This window comes from Oncorhynchus tshawytscha, linkage group LG29, assembly GCF_018296145.1.
Source record: "Oncorhynchus tshawytscha isolate Ot180627B linkage group LG29, Otsh_v2.0, whole genome shotgun sequence".
Taxonomy (NCBI): Eukaryota; Metazoa; Chordata; class Actinopteri; order Salmoniformes; family Salmonidae; genus Oncorhynchus; species Oncorhynchus tshawytscha.
This window is the reverse complement of record NC_056457.1, coordinates 3,721,012-3,740,605: the sequence shown is the minus strand read 5'-3', so window position 1 is coordinate 3,740,605 and position 19,594 is coordinate 3,721,012. Positions and strand designations below refer to the sequence as shown.

General features: G+C 43.1%; 1 protein-coding gene across 1 annotated transcript in view; it reads left to right on the top strand.

Moving 5' to 3' along the window:
- LOC112228032 (cadherin-18-like) overlaps window positions 1–19,594 on the top strand; it is a 234,694-nt gene that overhangs the window by 113,661 nt on the left and 101,439 nt on the right. Inside the window, exon 3 of the mRNA XM_024393153.2 lies at window positions 3,587–3,881. Within this exon, the coding sequence (XP_024248921.1) occupies window positions 3,587–3,881 (295 nt within the window). The remainder of the gene's footprint in view (window positions 1–3,586; window positions 3,882–19,594) is intronic.

Here is a 19,594-nt window from a genome sequence, read left to right as displayed (position 1 = left end):
CAGCCATGCTCAAGGCCCTAAAATATATCTTAACCGCCATCGATAAGAAACAATACTGTGCAGCCGTATTCATTGAATTGGCCAAGGCTTTCGACTCTGTCATTCACCACATCCTCATCGGCAGACTCGATAGCCTTGGTTTCTCAAATGATTGCCTCGCCTGGTTCAAACAACTACTTCTCTGATAGAGTTAATTGCTGTCAAATCAGGGCCTGTTGTCCGGGCCTCTGGCAGTCTCTATGGGGGTGCCTCAGGGTTCAATTCTTGGACCGACTCTCTTCTCTGTATACATCAATGATGTCGTTCTTGATGCTGGTGAGTCTCTGATCCACCTCTACGCAGACAACACCATTCTGTATACTTCTGGCCCTTCTTTGGACACTGTGTTAACAACCCTTCAGATGAGCTTAAATGCAATACAACTCTCCTTCCGTGGCCTCCAATTGCTCTTAAATACACTAGTAATACTAGTAAAACTAGTACATGCTCTTCAACCGATCGCTGCCTGCACCTGCCCGCCCGTCCAACATCACTACTCTGGACGGTTCTGACTTAGAATATGTGGACAACTACAAATATCTAGGTGTCTGGTTAGACTGTAAACTCTAATTCCAGACCCATATCAAACATCTCCAATCCAAAGTTAAATCTAGAATTGGCTTCCTATTTCGCAACAAAGCATCCTTCACTCATGCTGCCAAACATACCCTTGTAAAACTGACCATCCTACCGATCCTCAACTTCAGCGATGTCATTTATAAAATAGCCTCCAATACCCTACTCAATAAATTCGATGTAGTCTATCACGGTGCCATCCATTTTGTCACCAAAGCCCCATATACTACCCACCACTGCGACCTCTATGCTCTCGTTGGCTGGCCCTCGCTTCATACTCGTTGCCAAATCCACTGGCTCCAGGTCATCTACAAGACCCTGCTAGGTAAAGTCCCCCTTTATCTCAGCTCGCTGGTCACCATAGCAGCACCCACCTGTAGCACGCGCTCCAGCAGGTATATCTCTCTGGTCACCCCCAATACCAATTCTTCCTTTGGCCGCCTCTCCTTCCAGTTCTCTGCTGCCAATGACTGGAACGAACTACAAAAATCTCTGAAACTGGAAACACTTATCTCCCTCACTAGCTTTAAGCACCAGCTGTCATAGCAGCTAACACATTACTGCACCTGTACATAGCCCATCTATAATTTAGCCCAAACAACTACCTCTCCCCCTACTGTATTTATTTATTTATTTTGCTCCTTTGCACCCCATTCTTTCTATCTCTACTATGCACTTTCTTCCACTGCAAATCTACCATTCCACTGTTTTACTTGCTATATTGTATTTACTTCGCCACAATGGCCTTTTTTTTGCCTTTACCTCCCTTATCTCACCTCATTTACTCACATTGTACAAATACTTATTTTTCTACTGCATTATTGACTGTATGTTTTACTTCATCTGTAACTCTGTGTTGTTGTATGTGTCGAACTTTTTTGCTTTATCTTGGCCAGGTCGCAATTGTAAATGAGATCTTGTTCTCAACTTGCTTACCTGGTTAAATAAAGGTGAAAAAAAAAGATTTTGAAGAACAACTTACATGCAGTTGTTGTCAGCAGCAGCCGAAAGAGAGATCCTCTGCCTCTGATAGTTCTGGGATACTGCCATACTGAGCAAAACATAGATAATGTGTTAAAAGTAATGCAATGATTAATTAGGCTATTGAATCACCAAGACTTATTATAAGTAATTTATACAGTACACCCTCTGTCAGCAACGGTCTTCTAATGGCTTCATTGAACAGTTCCCTCAATTAACTCCACACTGAAATACTGAAATAAAAGTAACAGTTCGCTAATTGCCAATGTCAGGCTGGGTCTGTAGGTCCATTTGGTATATCCCAAAATAAAGAAAATCATGGTTATTTGACAAAGTTAGCTGGCTAGCTTACAAAGTGGCAAATTAAAGTAGCCTTGCTTTTTATTTTTAACTAGCTACAAACATGCTCAAATTCTAATTACATTTCAAATGTATTTATCTAGCCTAGTTTATCATATGCCTTTGGCGTCATATATGTGAATTAAATAAACAACTTGACTTACATTGAACAATAACATGCTTATTGGTAGGCTACTTGCAAGTTGGTTCAACCACCTTTCTCTTGCATCATCATACTGGAATGGTAGTTGGTTTTCTGAATAGGAATGGCAGTTACATTTAGAATTTTCCAAAAGGTTTATCTAAGAGTGTATGCTTTTATTAAACACATTATTTCCTCTTGCTTTCTAGCTGTCATTTAGTTTACAACAGCACAGGTTTGAATGAACCTTGCTGTTTGCCACTCAGCCCTCTGGCAACAATGTTGCAAAATATGAATTTGATCTCCCCCTTGCCAAATAGCGCTAACTGTGTCGGACGTCAGCTAGCCATTTTTCTAACCAGGCGAAATCATGCAGCAGCAACATTAATATGGCTATAAATGTCCATGGAAAACAGCTGAAACAAAGTCAAAGGGAATGTTGGCTGTTATTTCAGAGTTTGATGGGGCTGGTTATTTTGTGTTGTTTTTTAAATTACATTTAAACATTCTGGGGTATAGGGATAGAACCCTCGATGTTCTTTGCCTTCACTGGGTATATACCGTGAGCTCCACAAAAGTATTGGGACAGTGACACATTTTTTTGTGGTTTTGGCTCTGTACTCTGGATATGAAATTACACAATAATTACACTCTGGATGTGAAATTACACAATTACACAAACTATAAGGTTAAATTATAGAATGTCAGCTTTAATTTGAGTGTATTTTCATCCGTTTATAAATTACTTTTTGGACATAGTCCCCCCATTTTAGGGGACCAAACATATCGGGATAATTCCCTTGTGTGTATTAAAATAGTAAAACATTAAGTATGTCCCATTTCCATAGCACACAATGACTATATCAAGCTTGTAACTCTACTCTACTGTACACATTTTTTGGATGCATTTGCTGTTTTTTTTGGTTGTGTTTCAGATAATTTTCTGCCGAATAGAAATGAATGGTAAATATTAGTTGTGTCATTTTGGAGTCACTTGGAATATGTTTCTAAACACTTCTACATTAATGTGGATGCTACCGGGATTACGGATACTCTTGAATTAATTTATGATAATTATGAGTGAGAAAGTTACACAAATATCATGCTCCCCCCTGTTATTGCAATGGTGAGAGGTCTTTGGGGTATGATATTTGTGCATCTGTAACTTTCTCACTCATCATTATTAAAGATTTATTTAACCCCAAAAACTTGAATCTCAAAAAAGGCTGTAGTTTTAGATGGTTCACGTCTCTAAATTCAAGTCTAAAGCTTTGAATATGACATTTGGAATATGTTACACTGAAGACCAGCAGCCTACTCAGAATGAATAGACTACACTTCCTATGCTTTTCTACAGAACATCTCCACATTTTCTAATATTTTGGACTGAGATCTGGCACTTATTAAACATTTAAGTTTCAAACTTGCTATAACTTTAGGGAGTAACTTATTCAATAATGCTGGTTATGCCATAACCATCTGACATTTTGTCTCTGGTTTCTCATACAGCTTCATTCCAACTCAGACAAAGGGGATGGCTCCGTAAGGTACATTCTGAGCGGGGAAGGTGCTGGGAGTATATTCATCATCAACGAGGTGACAGGAGATATTCATGCAACAGAAAGCCTGGACCGGGAGAGGAAAGCACACTACGTCCTCCACGCACAAGCCTTTGACCGCAACACTGAAAAGCCCCTGGAACCAAAGTCAGAATTCATCATCAAAGTCCAGGACATCAATGATAACGCCCCAACATTTCCAGATGGTCCTTTTGTAGCTGCTGTGCCTGAGATGTCTGGAGTGGGTAAGGACAGCCCAGTATTTTGTTACCTGCTAACAATAAGTTTACTTGTATTTGTAGTCTTCTTTACTAGATAAGACTTGGTAGCCATTTTGGCTTTATACTGTAGGTGTATATCCTTTATCTAGGAATGCATTTTACCCATAACATATCTAAGAATTAAAATTAAAATTCACAACTTGTTATTATTTAAACTATTTGTTTTATTCAGAGATCACCGGAATCTTAAGAAAGAGGTTGTGATTTCAAAACGTCTGGCACAAGACCTCACCCAGTGTTTAACACACTGTAAAGTATTTTACCTGACTCAGTATATTAAATCCACTCTGACCCTGTTTCACGTCTACACAAAATCCATTTTTTAAAAGCCCATACATAGTCATCTATTCATGTACAACAACAGAACACAGAATGCTCTGTGTTACACCTCACCGTTCCTCTCAGTTGGTTCCTCTTGTTTCATTTCCATTTTTATATTTTCACATGCCAGTGGAGTCTTCTCTCTTTCCTATTTCTTTTTGTGTTTGTATTTTATTACTCTCTCTCTCTCTCTGATGATTCCCCTGGGTGGCTAAGGGAAGGTCTTTATTAAGCACTCACTAGTGCTCCCCGTCATCTCTCCCTCCATCTCCCTCTCTCTCTGACCGCTGAGACTGCAAGCCTCTGGAAGCCTCCGCATCAAGGAGAGAAAGCCTACACTCGCCTCCTCTGGGGACTTGCTCCTGATATGCCCAGCATCTTGTGGTAGCTTCTTTGGTCGTCTCTTTTATTCTACCACTCCGTTTTTAGCTTGTGACGAACAAAAGCATTGCTTTTCTCAGGCCAATCAATTTTTCCCTGGTTGAAAACCAAATGGCTCTAAAAAAAAAAATGAAACATGTCAGACTTGGGCCCCAAAAAGTGGTGTGTTTTGCCCAGAATGGTTGCAAGCTTCTATCATCATGTTTTTGGACTCCTGAATAGATTTGTGAAAGTTGGTATCATTTTCAATGATTGATCTATCAATGCCATTTTTGTGTGTTCTTTGAGCCACTATCCTCCTCTCTGCCCACATGTCCAAATTCCCCAATTGGTGGTTATCTTTTTTTTCTTCTTAGGTAGTTTTGAAAAATTACAAGTGGTGGTCTGGGGTGGTGTAGCGAATAGGGCTTCTGTCTTCAGTGCGCACATATAATGGACTTGAACAGTTCACCCAGTGTAGACCTGGGGACTGTCCAAAATATATTAACCTCAGTAAACATCAGGAGACTCGTAAAGGGCCTTTTCTATAAACAGTCAATATGCTCCTTGATGCCTTCTTGCAAATTAGCATAATAAAAATATCTCCATAAAATTCTGTCAGTTTAAGCTAAAGATATCAGCATCCACCTATGTCGCATTTCTCCATCTGCGGTGAAAGGTGACAGAGCTATAATTTGTCTGTAGCGTCCGAATGGTTTGGCCTAAAGTCTCATCTATGGGAAGATGAGACTCTCATGAACACGATGTAGACTGTCTGAAGTCGGTACAGCCGATCTGCCAAACCATTTGGGCTACACGCTAACCCTTCTGTGCAAAGGCGAGACTCTCACGAACATGTACATGTCCATTGTTTTCCTCTAGTCACCCACAGACTTCACAAGACTCATCTGAAGGTCCCCCGGTACCAGTTGAACAAATAAATGGAAGTTATATGGACATAAAGATGGGGTTAAATACATGTCAAAATAAAAAAATATATACGTTTCCTGATCTTAATAAATCTCTAAAATATAGGAGACAATTCCGAATAAACTTCCTTTTGATATTTTTGGGGACTATCTTTTGTTCCATGTAGTGAATTTGTTATTTAATGTACTTGTATGAGCTAATAGCAGTAAGGCTCCCCAAAAATGTCATCCAATCATTTTTCAAAATTTTTGATACTTCAAGGGCTCTTAAAATTCTTCCATGAGAGCTTCTGTATTGCATGTACAGTTGAAGTCGGAAGTTTACATAAACCTTAGCCAAATGCATTTAATTCCTGATATTTAATCCTCTGAAAAACTCCCCGTTTTAGGTCAGTTAGGATCACCAATGTATTTTAAGAATATGAAATGTCAGAATAATAGTAGAGAGAATTATTTATTTCAGGTTTTATTTCTTTCATCACATTTCCAGTGGGTCAGAAGTTTACATACACGTAATTAGTATTTGGTAGCATTGCCTTTAAAATGTTTAACTTGGGTTAAAAGTTTTAGGTAGCCTTCCACAAGATTACCGCAATAAATTGGGTGAATTTTGGGCCATTCCTCCTGACGGTGCTGGTGTAACTGAGTCAGGTTTGTAGGCCTCCTTGCTCGCACACGCTTTTTCAGTTCTGCCCATACATGTTCTATGGGATTGAGGTCAGGGCTTTGTCAATACCTTGACTTGTTGTCCTTGAGATGTTGCTTCAATATATCCACATCATTTTCTTTCCACATGATGCCATCTATTTTGTGAAATGCACCAATCCCTCCTGCAGCAAAGCACCCCCACAACATGATGCTGCCACCCCCGTGTTTCACGGTTGAGATGGTATTGTTAGGCTTACAATCCTCCCCCATTCTCCTCCAAACATAACGATGGTCATTATGGCCAAACAGTTCTATTTTTGTTTCATCAGACCAGAGGACATTTCTCCAAAAAGTACAGTCTTTGTCCCCATGTGTAGTAGTAAACAGTAGTCTGTCTTTTTTATGGCGGTTTTGGAGCAGTGGCTTCTTCCATGCTGAGCGGCCTTTCAGGTTATGTCAACATAGGATGCATTTTACTGTGGATATAAATACTTTTCTACCTGTTTCCTCCAGCATCTTCACAAGGTCCTTTGTTGTTGTTCTAGAATTGATAGGCACTTTTCGCACCAGAGTACGTTCATCTCTAGAAGACAGAACGCGTCTCCTTCCTGAGCGGTATGATGGCTGCGTGGTCCCATGTTGTTTATACTTGTTTACTATTGTTTGTACAGATGAACGTGGTACCTTCAGGTGTTTGGAAATTGCTCCCAAGGATGAACCAGACTTGTGGAGGTCTACAATTTTTTCTGAGGTCTTGGCTTATTTCTTTTGATTTTTCCATGATGTCAATACAAAGAGGCACTGAGTTTGAAGGTCTTGAAATACATCCTCAGGCACACCTCCAATTGACTCAAATTATGTCAGTTAGCCTATCAGAAGCTTCTAAAGCCATGACATCATTTTCTGGTCTTTTCCAAGCTTTTTAAAGGCACAATCAACTTATTGTATGTAAACTTCTCACCCACCGAAATTGTGAAAAAGTAAATTATAATTGAAATAATCTGTCTGTAAACAATTGTTGGAAAAATGACTTGTGTCATGCACAAAGTAGATATCCTATCCAACTTGCCAAAACTATAGTTTGTTAGCAAGAAATTTGTAGAGTGGTTGAAAAACGAGTTTTAATGACTCCAACCTAATTATGTCATCTTCCGACTTCAACTGTATTGAGTTGCTTAGACATTTTATTATTTGACTCTGTTGAGAAAAATCCACTGGTCTCAAAAGTTTGTTGTTTCCTGGAAAAACTTCAACAATGCCAGCCATACAGATAGCAAGACCCTAAAACATGTAGATTCAATCAACATTGATAGCCTGAGGGGAAGAAAAAAGGGGGGGGAAAGGGAAAATAATAACCCTATTTCTCTCCCTTCTGCCCCTTCCTTTTGCTTGTATCCATTTTAAAGCCATTCGTCTTCGGCCTGCTGGTGTCAAATCGGCTGTAACAATCAACAGTCCTCACACTCCACAGCACTAATCCTCCTGTGTTTGTCAATACCAATGCTCTCCAGCCCAGGATGGGTCTTGGAGTATGGCGGCTAATTGCCCGCGATGTTCCTTTTTCCTAAATTGATTAGCTGGGCACGTGCCAGGGTATTCTAATGTTACCATTTCACTTCCCAGAATTGAACTGCAGAAATCACATTTTTAAAAATCACATGAAAGGGGAATACATTTTCTACTTTTCTACTCGAGAATGGTCTCTGACATACATACACTCCTGCTTGAACATTTTTAAGGAGGTATGCATTTCTCTCATTTTTGCTCACTCTCTCTCGCTCTGTTTCTCTCTCTCTCACTCTCTCGCTGTGTTTCTCTCCCTCTCTCTCTCTCTCTCTCTCTCTCTGTGTGTGTTTCTCTCTATCTCTCCCTGTATTTCTATCATTTTCTCTCTTGCTGTGTTTCTCTCTCTCACTGTGTTACTCTCACTCTCTCTCTCTGTTTATCTCTCTTCCTGTGTTTCTCTCTCTCTCTCTCGCTGTGTAACTCTCATTCTCTCTCACTGTGTTTCTCTCTCGCTGTTTCTTTCTCCCGCTGTTAATCTATCTTTTTATCTCTATCTCTCTCTTGCTGTGTTTCTCTCTCTCTCTCTCTCACTGTTTCTCTCACTCGCTGTGTTTCTCTCTCGCGCTGTGTTTCTGTCTCTCGCTGTTTCTCTCTATCCCTCACTGAGTTTCTCTCTCTCGCATGTTTCTCTCTCGCTGTGTACCTCTCTCTCTCTCGCTGTGTTTTTCTGTCTCTCACGCTGTGTTTAACTCTTTTGCCATGTTTCTCACTTTCACTCTGTTTCTCTCTCTCTGTCTCTTTAGATTTGTTTCTCTCTCTCGCTGAGTTTCTATCCCTCTCTTGCTTGTTTCTCTCTCTCACTGTGTTTCTCCCCCTCTCTCTCTCTCTCTCTCTCTCTCTCTCTATCTCTGTCTCGCTGTATCTCTCATTCGTTCTCTCGCTGTGTTTCTCTTACTCTCTCGCTGTGTTTCTCTCTCTCTGTCTCGCTGTGTTTCTCTCATTCTCTCTCTCGTCATGTTTCTCTTGCTCTCTCTCTCTCTCTCTGTGTTTCTCTCCCTCTCTTGCTTGTTTCTCAATCTCTCTCTCGCTGTGTTTGTCTTTCTATGTCTTGCTGTGTTTCTCTCTCTCTTGCATGTTTCTCTCTCTCCCTGGGTTTCTCTCTCTCGCTGTGTTTCTCTCTCTATGTGTTTCTCTCTGGGTTTCTCTCTCTCTTGCTATGTTTCTCTTTCTCTCTGTGTGTTTCTCTCTCTCACTGAGTTTCTCGCTCTCTCTCTCTCTCTCTCTCTCGCTGTGTTTCTCTCTCTGTCTCTCTTCCCTCACTGTGTTTCTCTCTCCCTCGCTGATTCTCTGTCTCTCGCATGTTTCTTTATCTTGCTGTGTTACTCTCTCTCTCTCCCTCTCTCTCTCTCTCTCTCGCTGGGCTTCTCTCCCTCTATCGCTGTGTATCTCTTCCTCTTTTGTTGTGTTCTCTCTCACTTGCTGTTTCTCTCTCTCTTTCTCTCTCTCTAACTGAGTTTCTCGCTCTCTTTCTCTCTCGCTGTGTTACTCTCTGTCTCTCTTCCCTCACTGTGTTTCTCTCTCCCTCGCTGATTCTCTGTCTCTTGCATGTTTCTTTATCTTGCTGTGTTACTCTCTCTCTCTCTCTCCCTCTCTCTCTCTCTCTCTCGCTGGGCTTCTCTCCCTCTATCGCTGTGTATCTCTTCCTCTTTTGTTGTGTTTCTCTCTCACTCTCTCACTTTTTCCTTCTCTCTCCCTCACCGTGTTTCTCTCGCTTTCTCTCTGTCTCTCTCTCTCACTGTGTTTCTGTCTCTCTCACTGTGTTTCTGTCGCTCTCGCTGTTTCTCTCTATCCCTTACTGTGTTTCTCTCTCTCGCATGTTTCTCTCTCGCTGTGTACCTCTCTCTCTCACGCTGTGTTTAACTCTTTCGCCATGTTTCTCTCTCTCTCTGTTTCTCTCTCTCTGTTTGTCTCTATAGCTTTGTTTCTCTCTCGCTGAGTTTCTCTCCCTCTCTTGCTTGTTTCTCAATCTCTATCTCAATGTGTTTCTCTCTCTCTCTCTCTCTCTCTCGCCCTCTCTCTCTCTCTCTCTCACTGTGTTTCTGTCTTTTTATGTCTCGCTCTGTTTCTCTCTCTCTTGCATGTTTCTCTCTCTCCCTGGGTTTCTCTCTCTCGCTGTGTTTCTCTCTCTATGTGTTTCTCTCTGTCTCTCTCTGGGTTTCTCAATCTCTCTCTTCTCTCTCTGTGTTTCTCTCTCTCACTAGCTTTGTTTCTCTCTCACTGAGTTTCTCTCCCTCTCTTGCTTGTTTCTCTCTCTCACTGTGTTTCTCCCTCTCTCTCTCTCTGTCTCGCTGTATCTCTCATTCATTCTCTCGCTGCGTTTCTCTCTCTCACTTGCTGTTTCTCTCTCTCTTTCTCTCTCTCTAACTGAGTTTCTCGCTCTCTTTCTCTCTCGCTGTGTTACTCTCTGTCTCTCTCTCCCTCACTGTGTTTCTCTCTCCCTCGCTGATTCTCTGTCTCTCGCATGTTTCTTTATCTTGCTGTGTTACTCTCTCTCTCCCTCTCTCTCTCTCTCTCTCGCTGAGTTTCTCTCCCTCTATCGCTGTGTATCTCTTCCTCTCTTGTTGTGTTTCTCTCTCACTCTCTCTCACTGTGTACCTCTCTGTCTCTCGCTGTGTTTCTCTCTCTCTCCTTCGCTATGTTTCTGTCTATCTGGTTGTCTCTTTAGCTTTGTTTCTCTCTCACTGAGTTTCTCTCCCTCTCTTGCTTGTTTCTCTCTCACTGTGTTTCTCCCTCTCTCTCTCTCTCTCTCTCTGTCTCGCTGTATCTCTCATTCATTCTCTCGCTGTGTTTCTCTCATTCATTATCTCACTGTGTTTCTCTCTATGTCTCGCTGTGTTTCTCTCAATCTCTTTCTCGCTGTTTCTCTCCCTCTCTTGCTTGTTTCTCACTCTTTATCTTGCGGTGTTTCTCTCTCTCTCGCTGTGTTTCTCTCTCTCTCACTGTGTTTATATCTCTTTCGCTGTATTCCTTCCTCTCCCTCGCTGTGTTTCTCTCTCTCTCTTGCTGTGTTTCTCTCTCTCTCTCTCTCTTGCTGTGTTTCTCTCTCTCTCTCACTGAGTTTCTCTCTTTCTCGCTGTGTTTCTCTCTCTCTGTCTCGCTGTGTTTCTCTCATTCATTCTCTCGCTGTGTTTCTCTCATTCATTATCTCACTGTGTTTCTCTCTATGTCTCGCTGTGTTTCTCTCAATCTCTTTCTCGCTGTTTCTCTCCCTCTCTTGCTTGTTTCTCACTCTTTATCTTGCGGTGTTTCTCTCTCTCTCGCTGTGTTTCTCTCTCTCTCTCACTGTGTTTATATCTCTTTCGCTGTATTCCTTCCTCTCCCTCGCTGTGTTTCTCTCTCTCTCTCTTGCTGTGTTTCTCTCTCTCTCTCTCTCTCTTGCTGTGTTTCTCTCTCTCTCTCTCACTGAGTTTCTCTCTTTCTCGCTGTGTTTCTCTCTCTCTGTCTCACTGTGTTTCTCTCATTCATTCTTTCACTGTGTTTCTCTCACTCTCTCGCTGTGTTTCTCTCTCTCTGTTTCTCTCTTTAGCTTTGTTTCTCTCTCGCTGAGTTTCTCTCCCTCTCTTGCTTGTTTCTCTGTCTCTCACTGTGTTTCTCACTGACTCTCCCTCTCTCTCTCTCTCTCTCCATCTCCCTCTCTTGCTCTCTCCCTCTATATCTTTTTCTCTCTCTCTCTCGCTGTGTTTCTCTCTCTAGCTGTGTTTCTCTCTCCCGTTGTGTTTCTCTCTCTCGCTGTGTTTCTCTCTCTCTTGCTTTGTTTCTCTCTCTTCAGCTCTGTTTCTCTCCCTCTCACTGTGTTCTCTCTCTCACTATGTTTATCTCTCTCTCTTGTTGTCTTTCTCTCACTCTCGCTGTGTTTCGCCAATCTCTGTCTTGCTGTATCTCTCATTCATTCTCTCGCTGTGTTTCTTTCACTCTCTCTCTGCGTTTCTCTCTCTCTCTCGTGCTCTCTCGCTGTGTTTTTCTCTCTCTGTCTCGCTGTGTTTCTCTCATTCTCTATCTCGTTATGTTTCTCTTGCTCTCTCTCGCTGTGTCTTTCTCTCTCAATTCTGCTTTATCTGACATAAAATTGTACATATTGCCAAAGCTTATTTTGATAGTTACTCTCATTCTCTATCTCGTTATGTTTCTCTTGCTCTCTCTCTCGCTGTGTTTCTCTCTCTCTCGCTGTGTTCCTCTCTTTCTCGTTCTCGCTGTGTTTCTCTCCCTCTCTTGCTTGTTTCTCTGTCTCTCACTGTGTTTCTCACTCACTCACTCTCCCTCTCTCTCTCTCTCTCTCTCTCTCTCTCTCTCTCTCCCTCTCCCTCTCTCGCTCTCTCTCATCTCTCTCTCTCACTGTTTCTCTCTCTCTTGTTTTTCTCTCTCTCTCTCGCTGTGTTTCTCTCTCTCACTTGTGTTTCTCTTGCTCTCTCTCTCTGTGTTCTCTCTCTCTCTCGCTGTGTTTCTGTCTCTCTATCTCTCGCTGTGTTTCTCTCTCACATGTTTCTCTCTCTCGCTGTGTTACTCTCTCTCTCTTTTCTGGGTTTCTCTCTCTCTCAATCTCGCTGAGTTTCTCTCACGCCCTGGGTTTCTCTCTCTCGCAGTTTTTTCCTCTCTCACTGTGTTTCTCTATGTGTTTCTGTCTCTCTCTCTGGGTTTCTCTCTCTCTCTCGCAATGTTTCTCTTTTTCAATGTGTTTCTCTCTTTCTCGCTTTGTTTCTCTCTCTCTATCGCTGTGTTTTTCTCCCTCTCCCTGTGTTTCTCTCTCTCGTTGTCTTTCTCTCTCGCTGTGTTTCTCTCTCTCTGTTTCGCTGTGTTTCTCTCATTCATTCTCTCATTGTGTTTCTTTCACTCTCTCGCTGTGTTTCTCTCTCTGTCGTGCTCTCTCGCTGTGTTACTCTCTCTCTCACTGTGTTTTTCTCTCTTTCGCTGTATTTCTCCCTCTCCCTCACTGTGTTTCTCTCTCTTTCTTTCGCTGTGTTTTCCTCTCTCTTTCTCTCTCTCTCTCTCTCTCTCTCTCTCACTGAGTTTCTCACTCTCTCGCTGTGTTTCTCTCTCTCTGTCTCGATGTGTTTCTCTCATTCTCTTTCTCGCTGTTTCTCTCCCTCTCTTTCCATTTTCTCACTATCTCGCTGTGTTTCTCTCTCTTTCTCTCTCACAGTTTCTCTCTCCCGCTGTTTTTTCTCTCTGAGTTTCTCTATCTCTTTCGCTGTTACTCTCTATCTATATCGCTCTCTCTCTGGCTGTGTTTACCTATCTCTCGCTGGGTTTCTCTCTCTCTCTCACTGTTTCTCTCTCTTTCTCTCTCGCTGTGTTTCACTCTCTCTCACTGTTTCCCTCTCTCTCTCTATCTCTCTCTCTCTCACCGTGTTTCTCTCTCTCTCGCATGTTTCTCTCTTTCGCTGTTTGTCTCTCTCTCACTGTGTTTATCTCTCTCTCTTGCTTGTTTCTCTCTCTCTCTCTCGCTGTGTTTCTCTCTCATTCTCTCTCTCACTGTGTTTCAATTCAATTCAATTGACTTTATTGACATGGCAAGTTCATTATTACTTACATTGTCAAAGTATACATATCGGAAAATTTAAATATATATTTATATATAAAATAAATATATTTTTATATATAAATAAATGGTGGGACCAACAGCAACAATAATAGTAGTAGTGGACATGGGATTACCATTAACAACAACTACAACAATGATATTAATGACAACAACAATACATTAAAGCAATGGTAGTGGACCAGTGTCAACATGACTGAGAAGACACATGGCATGGTATGAAAGACAAAACAAAACAAGATGGGAAATATTATCGACATTACTTTGCACTTTTCACTGGCTGTCCCTCAGGTTGTGGCAGGAGGACACAAATTTTGCTGCCAAAACACATTTAGGTTTTTTACCCAATAAATATTAGATTTTTTCTTTTATAGTTTCAAATTCTTTGTATTGAATTATAATTTTGGGAAAGAAATATTATCTTAGGTCTGCGTATTTGTCACAGTGTAATAGGAAATGCAGCTCTGTCTCTACCTCTCCCCTGGAGCAGAGTGAGCACAGCCTGTCTTCTCTGGGCAGCCAGGTTTGTCTGTGACGACCGGTCTCTATAGCCAGACTGTGCTCACTTAGTCTGTACCTAGTCAATGTTTTCCTCAGTTTTCTATCAGCCAAATCAAAAAAATCAAATCCAATCAAATCAAATTTATTTATATAGCCATTCGTACATCAGCTGATATCTCAAAGTGCTGTACAGAAACCCAGCCTAAAACCCCAAACAGCAAGCAATGCAGGTGTAGAAGCACGGTGGCTAGAAAAAACTCCCTAGAAAGGCCAAAACCTAGGAAGAAACCTAGAGAGGAACCAGGCTATGTGGGGTGGCCAGTCCTCTTCTGGCTGTGCCGGGTGGAGATTATAACAGAACATGGCCAAGATGTTCAAATGTTCATAAATGACCAGCATGGTCCAATAATAATAAGGCAGAACAGTTGAAACTGGAGCAGCAGCACGGCCAGGTGGACTGGGGACAGCAAGGAGTCATCATGTCAGGTAGTCCTGAGGCATGGTCCTAGGGCTCAGGTCCTCCGAGAGAGAGAAAGAAAGAGAGAAAGAGAGAATTAGAGAGAGCACACTTAAATTCACACAGGACACCGGATAGGACAGGAGAAGTACTCCAGATATAACAAACTGACCCTAGCCCCCCAACACATAAACTACTGCAGCATAAATACTGGAGGCTGAGACAGGAGGGGTCAGGAGACACTGTGGCCGCATCCGAGGACACCCCCGGGCAGGGCCAAACAGTGGTCAGATAGTCTGCCACCATGTACTGTCTGTTTAGAGCTAAATAGCATTGAAGTTTACTTAGATTTTTTGTGGTGTCTTTCCAATAGGTGATATATTTTTCTTTAGGTTTTGTGATGATTTGGTTGGGCCAGATTTTCTGAGTGCTGTCCTGAGGCTCTATGGGGTTGGTTTGAGTTGGTGAACTGAGCCTCAGAACCAGCTGGCTGAGGGAACTCTTCTCTTTTTTTCATCTCTTGGCATTGTAGAGCTGTGTGATGGAATGTTTTGGGGTCACTTGTTTTTAGGTGGTTGTAAAATTTGATGGCTCTTTTTTCTATTCGAATGAATATTGAATGAATATTGGCCCAATTCTGCTCTACATGCGTTATTTGGACTTTGTTTTTGCACTTGCAATACAGTCTTGCAAAACTCTGCATGCCGTTTTTTGATTGGATGTTTGTCTCATTTGGTTAAATTCATTATTAGAGATTGGACCCCATGATATAGAGCAATTGGTTCTAATACTGATTGAAACATTTTGATCCAGATTCTAATTGGAATTTTGATTTTGATGTTCCTTTTAATGGCATAGAATGCTCTTCTTGCTTCTTTAAATTAGGAGGCTAATTTGTCAAATATAAAGTTTATGTTCCAAACAGCCAAATTTACACCTTCATTGCTGTATGAGAATGTTAAGGCTAAAAAGTTGTCGGGTAGAGATGGTATTTTTTGGCTACAAATTGCTTTTTGGTAGATGTCTGTACATTTTGCACTCCATCTATGGGCCTGTTTTGCACCATGTCATTTATTGGGCCGTGATGCTTCATGGTTGGGTTCTGCTCTTCTCAGATACACTGTGATTTGACTGTGGTCTGAGAGAGGTGTTAGTGGGCTGACTGTGAAGGCTCTGAGAGACTCTGGGTTTAGGTCGGTGAGGAAGTAGTCTACAGTGCTGCTGCCAAGGGATGAGCTGTAGGTGTACCTATCAAAATAGTCCCCTCTCAGCCTACCATTGACTATGTACAGACCCAGTGTTCGACTAAGCTTCACAAGCTGTACTCCGTTTTTGTTTTTCACTTTGTCATAGTTGTTTCTATGGGGGTATGTGGGGAGGGAAAGGTTGCTTCCTGGTAGGTGTTTATCCCCATGACTGTTAATAGTGTCTTGTTCTTCTGCTGTTCTACCATTCAGGTCTCCACAGACCAGTACGTTGCTTTGGGCCTGAAAGTGACTAATTTCCCCCTCTAGAATGGAGAAACTCTCTTCATTGAAGTAGGGTGACTGAGGGGGGAATGTGGCACAGAGGAAGACGTTTTTATCTGTCAAGATAGCCTCCTTGTTGATTTTTAACCATATAAAGAATTTGTAAATTCCAACATGCAACGTAAAACGATTTCATAATTATTATTTTTTTTTCCTTCAAAATGAGACAAACACTCACAATCCAACAGGAACTATTAAAATAAGATTTTTCAATTAAAGTAAACTCTTATTATGCAAATGTGATTTGTTTATCATTTAAGATAGAATTTGTGTCATGCCACTTGGGTGGGTGTAGTGTGAGAATGGTGGAGTTCTTGTGCTCATCTTACCATGACCCTCGGCCTATCACATGTGAGCATAGGACACTCAGCATTTGTTTAATGTCACTCATTTGGTTGGTGGGGACTGGGCCAGTTGCTCCTCTCACAGCCTGTGCGTAGCTCTGCCTGCTGGGCTGTGGCTGTTCCAAGTGTGGGTCTGCGGTAGGGGGCAGGGGGGTGGGAGGCCTCGTCTAGGTGGCTCTGAAGCTGGGCTGGGGTGGTCTGTGCTGCGCTGGCTGTGGTGGGCATTGAGGTTGGTTTTGCTGTGGTCGTGGCTGGGAGTTGCAGGGTGCTGGGTGTTGTCTCGGTGATCTTGGCGGGTGGAGATTGCTCCGTTGTTCCTGGGTGGAGAGGTCGGACTGCGGTTTAAAGCGACATCCTTGAGAGTCTTGGCAAGGATGGGGACTGTCTCCCTGTACAGGTGAACATGGTCATAGAGACAGTCCAGATCGAGGGTGGGATGGTGGGTCAGGTGTATATTGGGTCGCAGGGCACAGTCCCGGGAGAGGCTGGCATTTATTCTTCTGGATTGTGGCTGGTTGGAAGTCCTTCCTCGTGGTTGACACCACGATTCCTGAGTTGGGGAAGATTGTTGAGGCCTTCTCAATCACTCCCTGTAGTGAAGTCACCACCCTCTCCTGCTGAGCACGCAGGTCGTTGCTTCCGGTATGTATGATTATGTGGCTTGGCGACCCGAGATGGGCCTTATCAAGGAGCTCCATGGCACTCTGCGTTGTTGGGCACCACACCTTTCTCGTTTTGTGTCTAGGGAAAAGTTTATTCTCCTGAACAAACTTCCCATTTGAGTCCATCAACAGGACAATGTCAGCCAGTGTTTCGTCTGGACTGGAGGGGGCAGAGGGGGGGCTGGTGGGTGTTGGAGCTGGGGTGTGGCTGGTCTGTGCCGGTGCCGCTGTCAGTGGGAGGCTGTTCTGTGGTTTGGGGAGGAGAGGTGCAGCAGGCAGGGCTGGGGAGGCCTTGCTGGTTGATCTGGGCTCCCTGTCCTCTGTTCTGTTTCTCTCCTGCAGCTCCTCTCTTAGCGTGGTCAAATCGTTTTTACTGTTCTGCCTGTCTTCTTGGAGCTCTCTCATCTCCTTTGTTAGATCAGCCAGCTCTCTCTTGAGTCCGTCTCTCTCTTGCTGAACCTCTTTCAGCTGTGTTACAAGGCTGCTGTCCTGCTCTGTCCTCACCTTGATTAGGAGCTCCTCTAAGGTGTGGTTGTCTGGTTGCTGTTTGCTCACGTTCTCCCCAGCAGGACCACCTCCCCCTCCAGTTTGGTGAACTCATCCCTCATGGCAGCCATGGTGGTGAGGATGGCCTGAGCCTGTTTTGCACTGAGGGGGTCGCTCTCCTCCTGGGGCGTGTCCTCCACTATGGTGGGAAGAGAGGTGCTGCATGTGCCTTTTGGGTGGGGATAGTTGGGGTGAGGGTGGTGCTGGTGGAGTTTGCCTTGTGGGAGGGCATGTCACTGGTGGTGTCCTTCTCTCTCTCTGCTCTCTCCTTAATGGTCTGAAAGTCTGTTTCAAATAGCCTAATGTTACCTTGCACCATGACAGTCCCAGTCTTGTAGAGGTTGATTGTTATCATGGTGCTGTCAGGGTCATCTCTCTCTTTGACTTTCAGCTTCCACCCATTAGATATCCCCTCTTTCTTTATGGATGGGTAGTGAGAGCAGACTGCTGAGCGCCATGCATTTGGCTGGTCAGTGAGGAAGATGAGATTACTCACGTCACCGCTTTTGTAGTGGTCTGCAAAAAGGGTTTCTGGCCTCCCCTTTAGTAGTTTCTGTTTAAAAGCCATTTTGGCCTCTTTAGGGTAGAGAATGGATTCTGCGCTGAGGATGAGTGAGGACATGGTGCCTGTGGGCTCTGCTACTACTGCCACGGCGCTGTTCTGCTGCCCCGTTGCCATGGCAACCGATTTGTTTTTCTGCTGCTGTTGCTAGCTAGCCCTAATTTAGCTCAAAAACCAGCAAAAAGAGTGACAAATCCTCACAAAAAAAAAACTGAAAATATGTTTAAAGTTAGTCCGTGCTCCTTTTTGGTTTACTCACTCAGTTTGGTCGTTTGAATTAACTCCCCTTGCTAGGTTTGTTCTAGCTCGTTTCTTCTGGCTAGCTTGTTAGTCTGCTGGCTAGGCCTTTGTTGTAGCAGGCTAGAGTCCAAACTTCTTAATTTGAGGCGCAAAGTTACTTTGAATCTCTCTCTCTTGATAAGTCTCTTGATAAGCTCTTGTTGTGTTTCTCTCTCTGTCTCTCTCTGTGTTTCTCTCTCTCTTTCTCTTGTTGTTTTTCTCTCTCTTTCTGTTTTTCACTCTCTCGCTGTGTTTCCCTCAATCTCTCTCTCTCTCTCTCACTGTGTCTCTCTACCATGTTTCTCTCTCTCGATGTGTTTCTCTCTCTCTCTGTCTCACTGTGTTTCTCTCATTCTCTTTCTCCCTGTTTCTCTCCCTCTCTTTCTTGTTTCTCACTCTCTCTCTCACTGTGATTCTCTCTCCCGCTGTATTTTTCTCTCTCGCTGTGTTTCTCTCTCTCTCTTTCTCTTGCTGTTTTTCTCTCTTTGTCTGTTTCTCACTCTTTCTCGCTGTGTTTCCCTCAATCTCTCTCTCTCTCTCTCTCTCACTGTGTCTCTCTCTACCATGTTTCTCTCTCTCGATGTGTTTCTCTCTCTCTGTCTCACTGTGTTTCTCTCATTCTCTTTCTCCCTGTTTCTCTCCCTCTCTTTCTTGTTTCTCACTCTCTCTCTCACTGTGATTCTCTCTCCCGCTGTATTTTTCTCTCTCGCTGTGTTTCTCTCTCTCTCTTTCTCTTGCTGTTTTTCTCTCTGTGTCTGTTTCTCACTCTTTCTCGCTGTGTTTCTCTCTCTCTCTCTCTAACTGAGTTTCTCTCTCTCCCGCTGTTTCTCTCTCTCTCTCTCTTTCACTTGTTTCTCTCTCTCTCATTGTGTTTCTCTCTCTCTATCAATGTGTTTCTCTCTATGGGCATGTTTCTCTCTCTATCACTGTGTTTCTCTCTCACTGTGTTTCTCTCTCTCTCGCTGTCTGTCTCTCTCTCTTTCGCTGTGTTTTTCTCTGTCTCGTTGTGTTTCTTTCACTCTCTCGCTGTGTTTCTCTTGCTCTCTCTTTCGCTGTGTTTCCCTATCTCTCACTGTTTCCCTCTCTCTCTCTCTCTCTCTCTCTCTCTCACTGTATTGTCTCTCTTGCTGTTTCTCTCTCTCATGTTTTTCTCTCTCGCTGTGTTACTCTCTCTCTCTTCGCTTTGTTTCTCTCTCTGTGTTTCTCTCTTTCACTTGTTTCTCTCTCGCTATGTTTCTCTCCCTCTCTTGCTTGTTTCTCCCCCTCTCTCTCTCACTGAGTTTCTCTCTCTCCCGGGGTTTCTCTCTCTTGCTGTGTTTCTCTCTCGTGTTTCTCTCCCTGTCTCTCTCTGTGTTTCTCTCTCTTTCTTTCTCTTGCTGTTTTCTCTCTCTTTCTTTGTTTCTGTCTCTCTCATTGTGTTTCTCTCTCTATCAATGT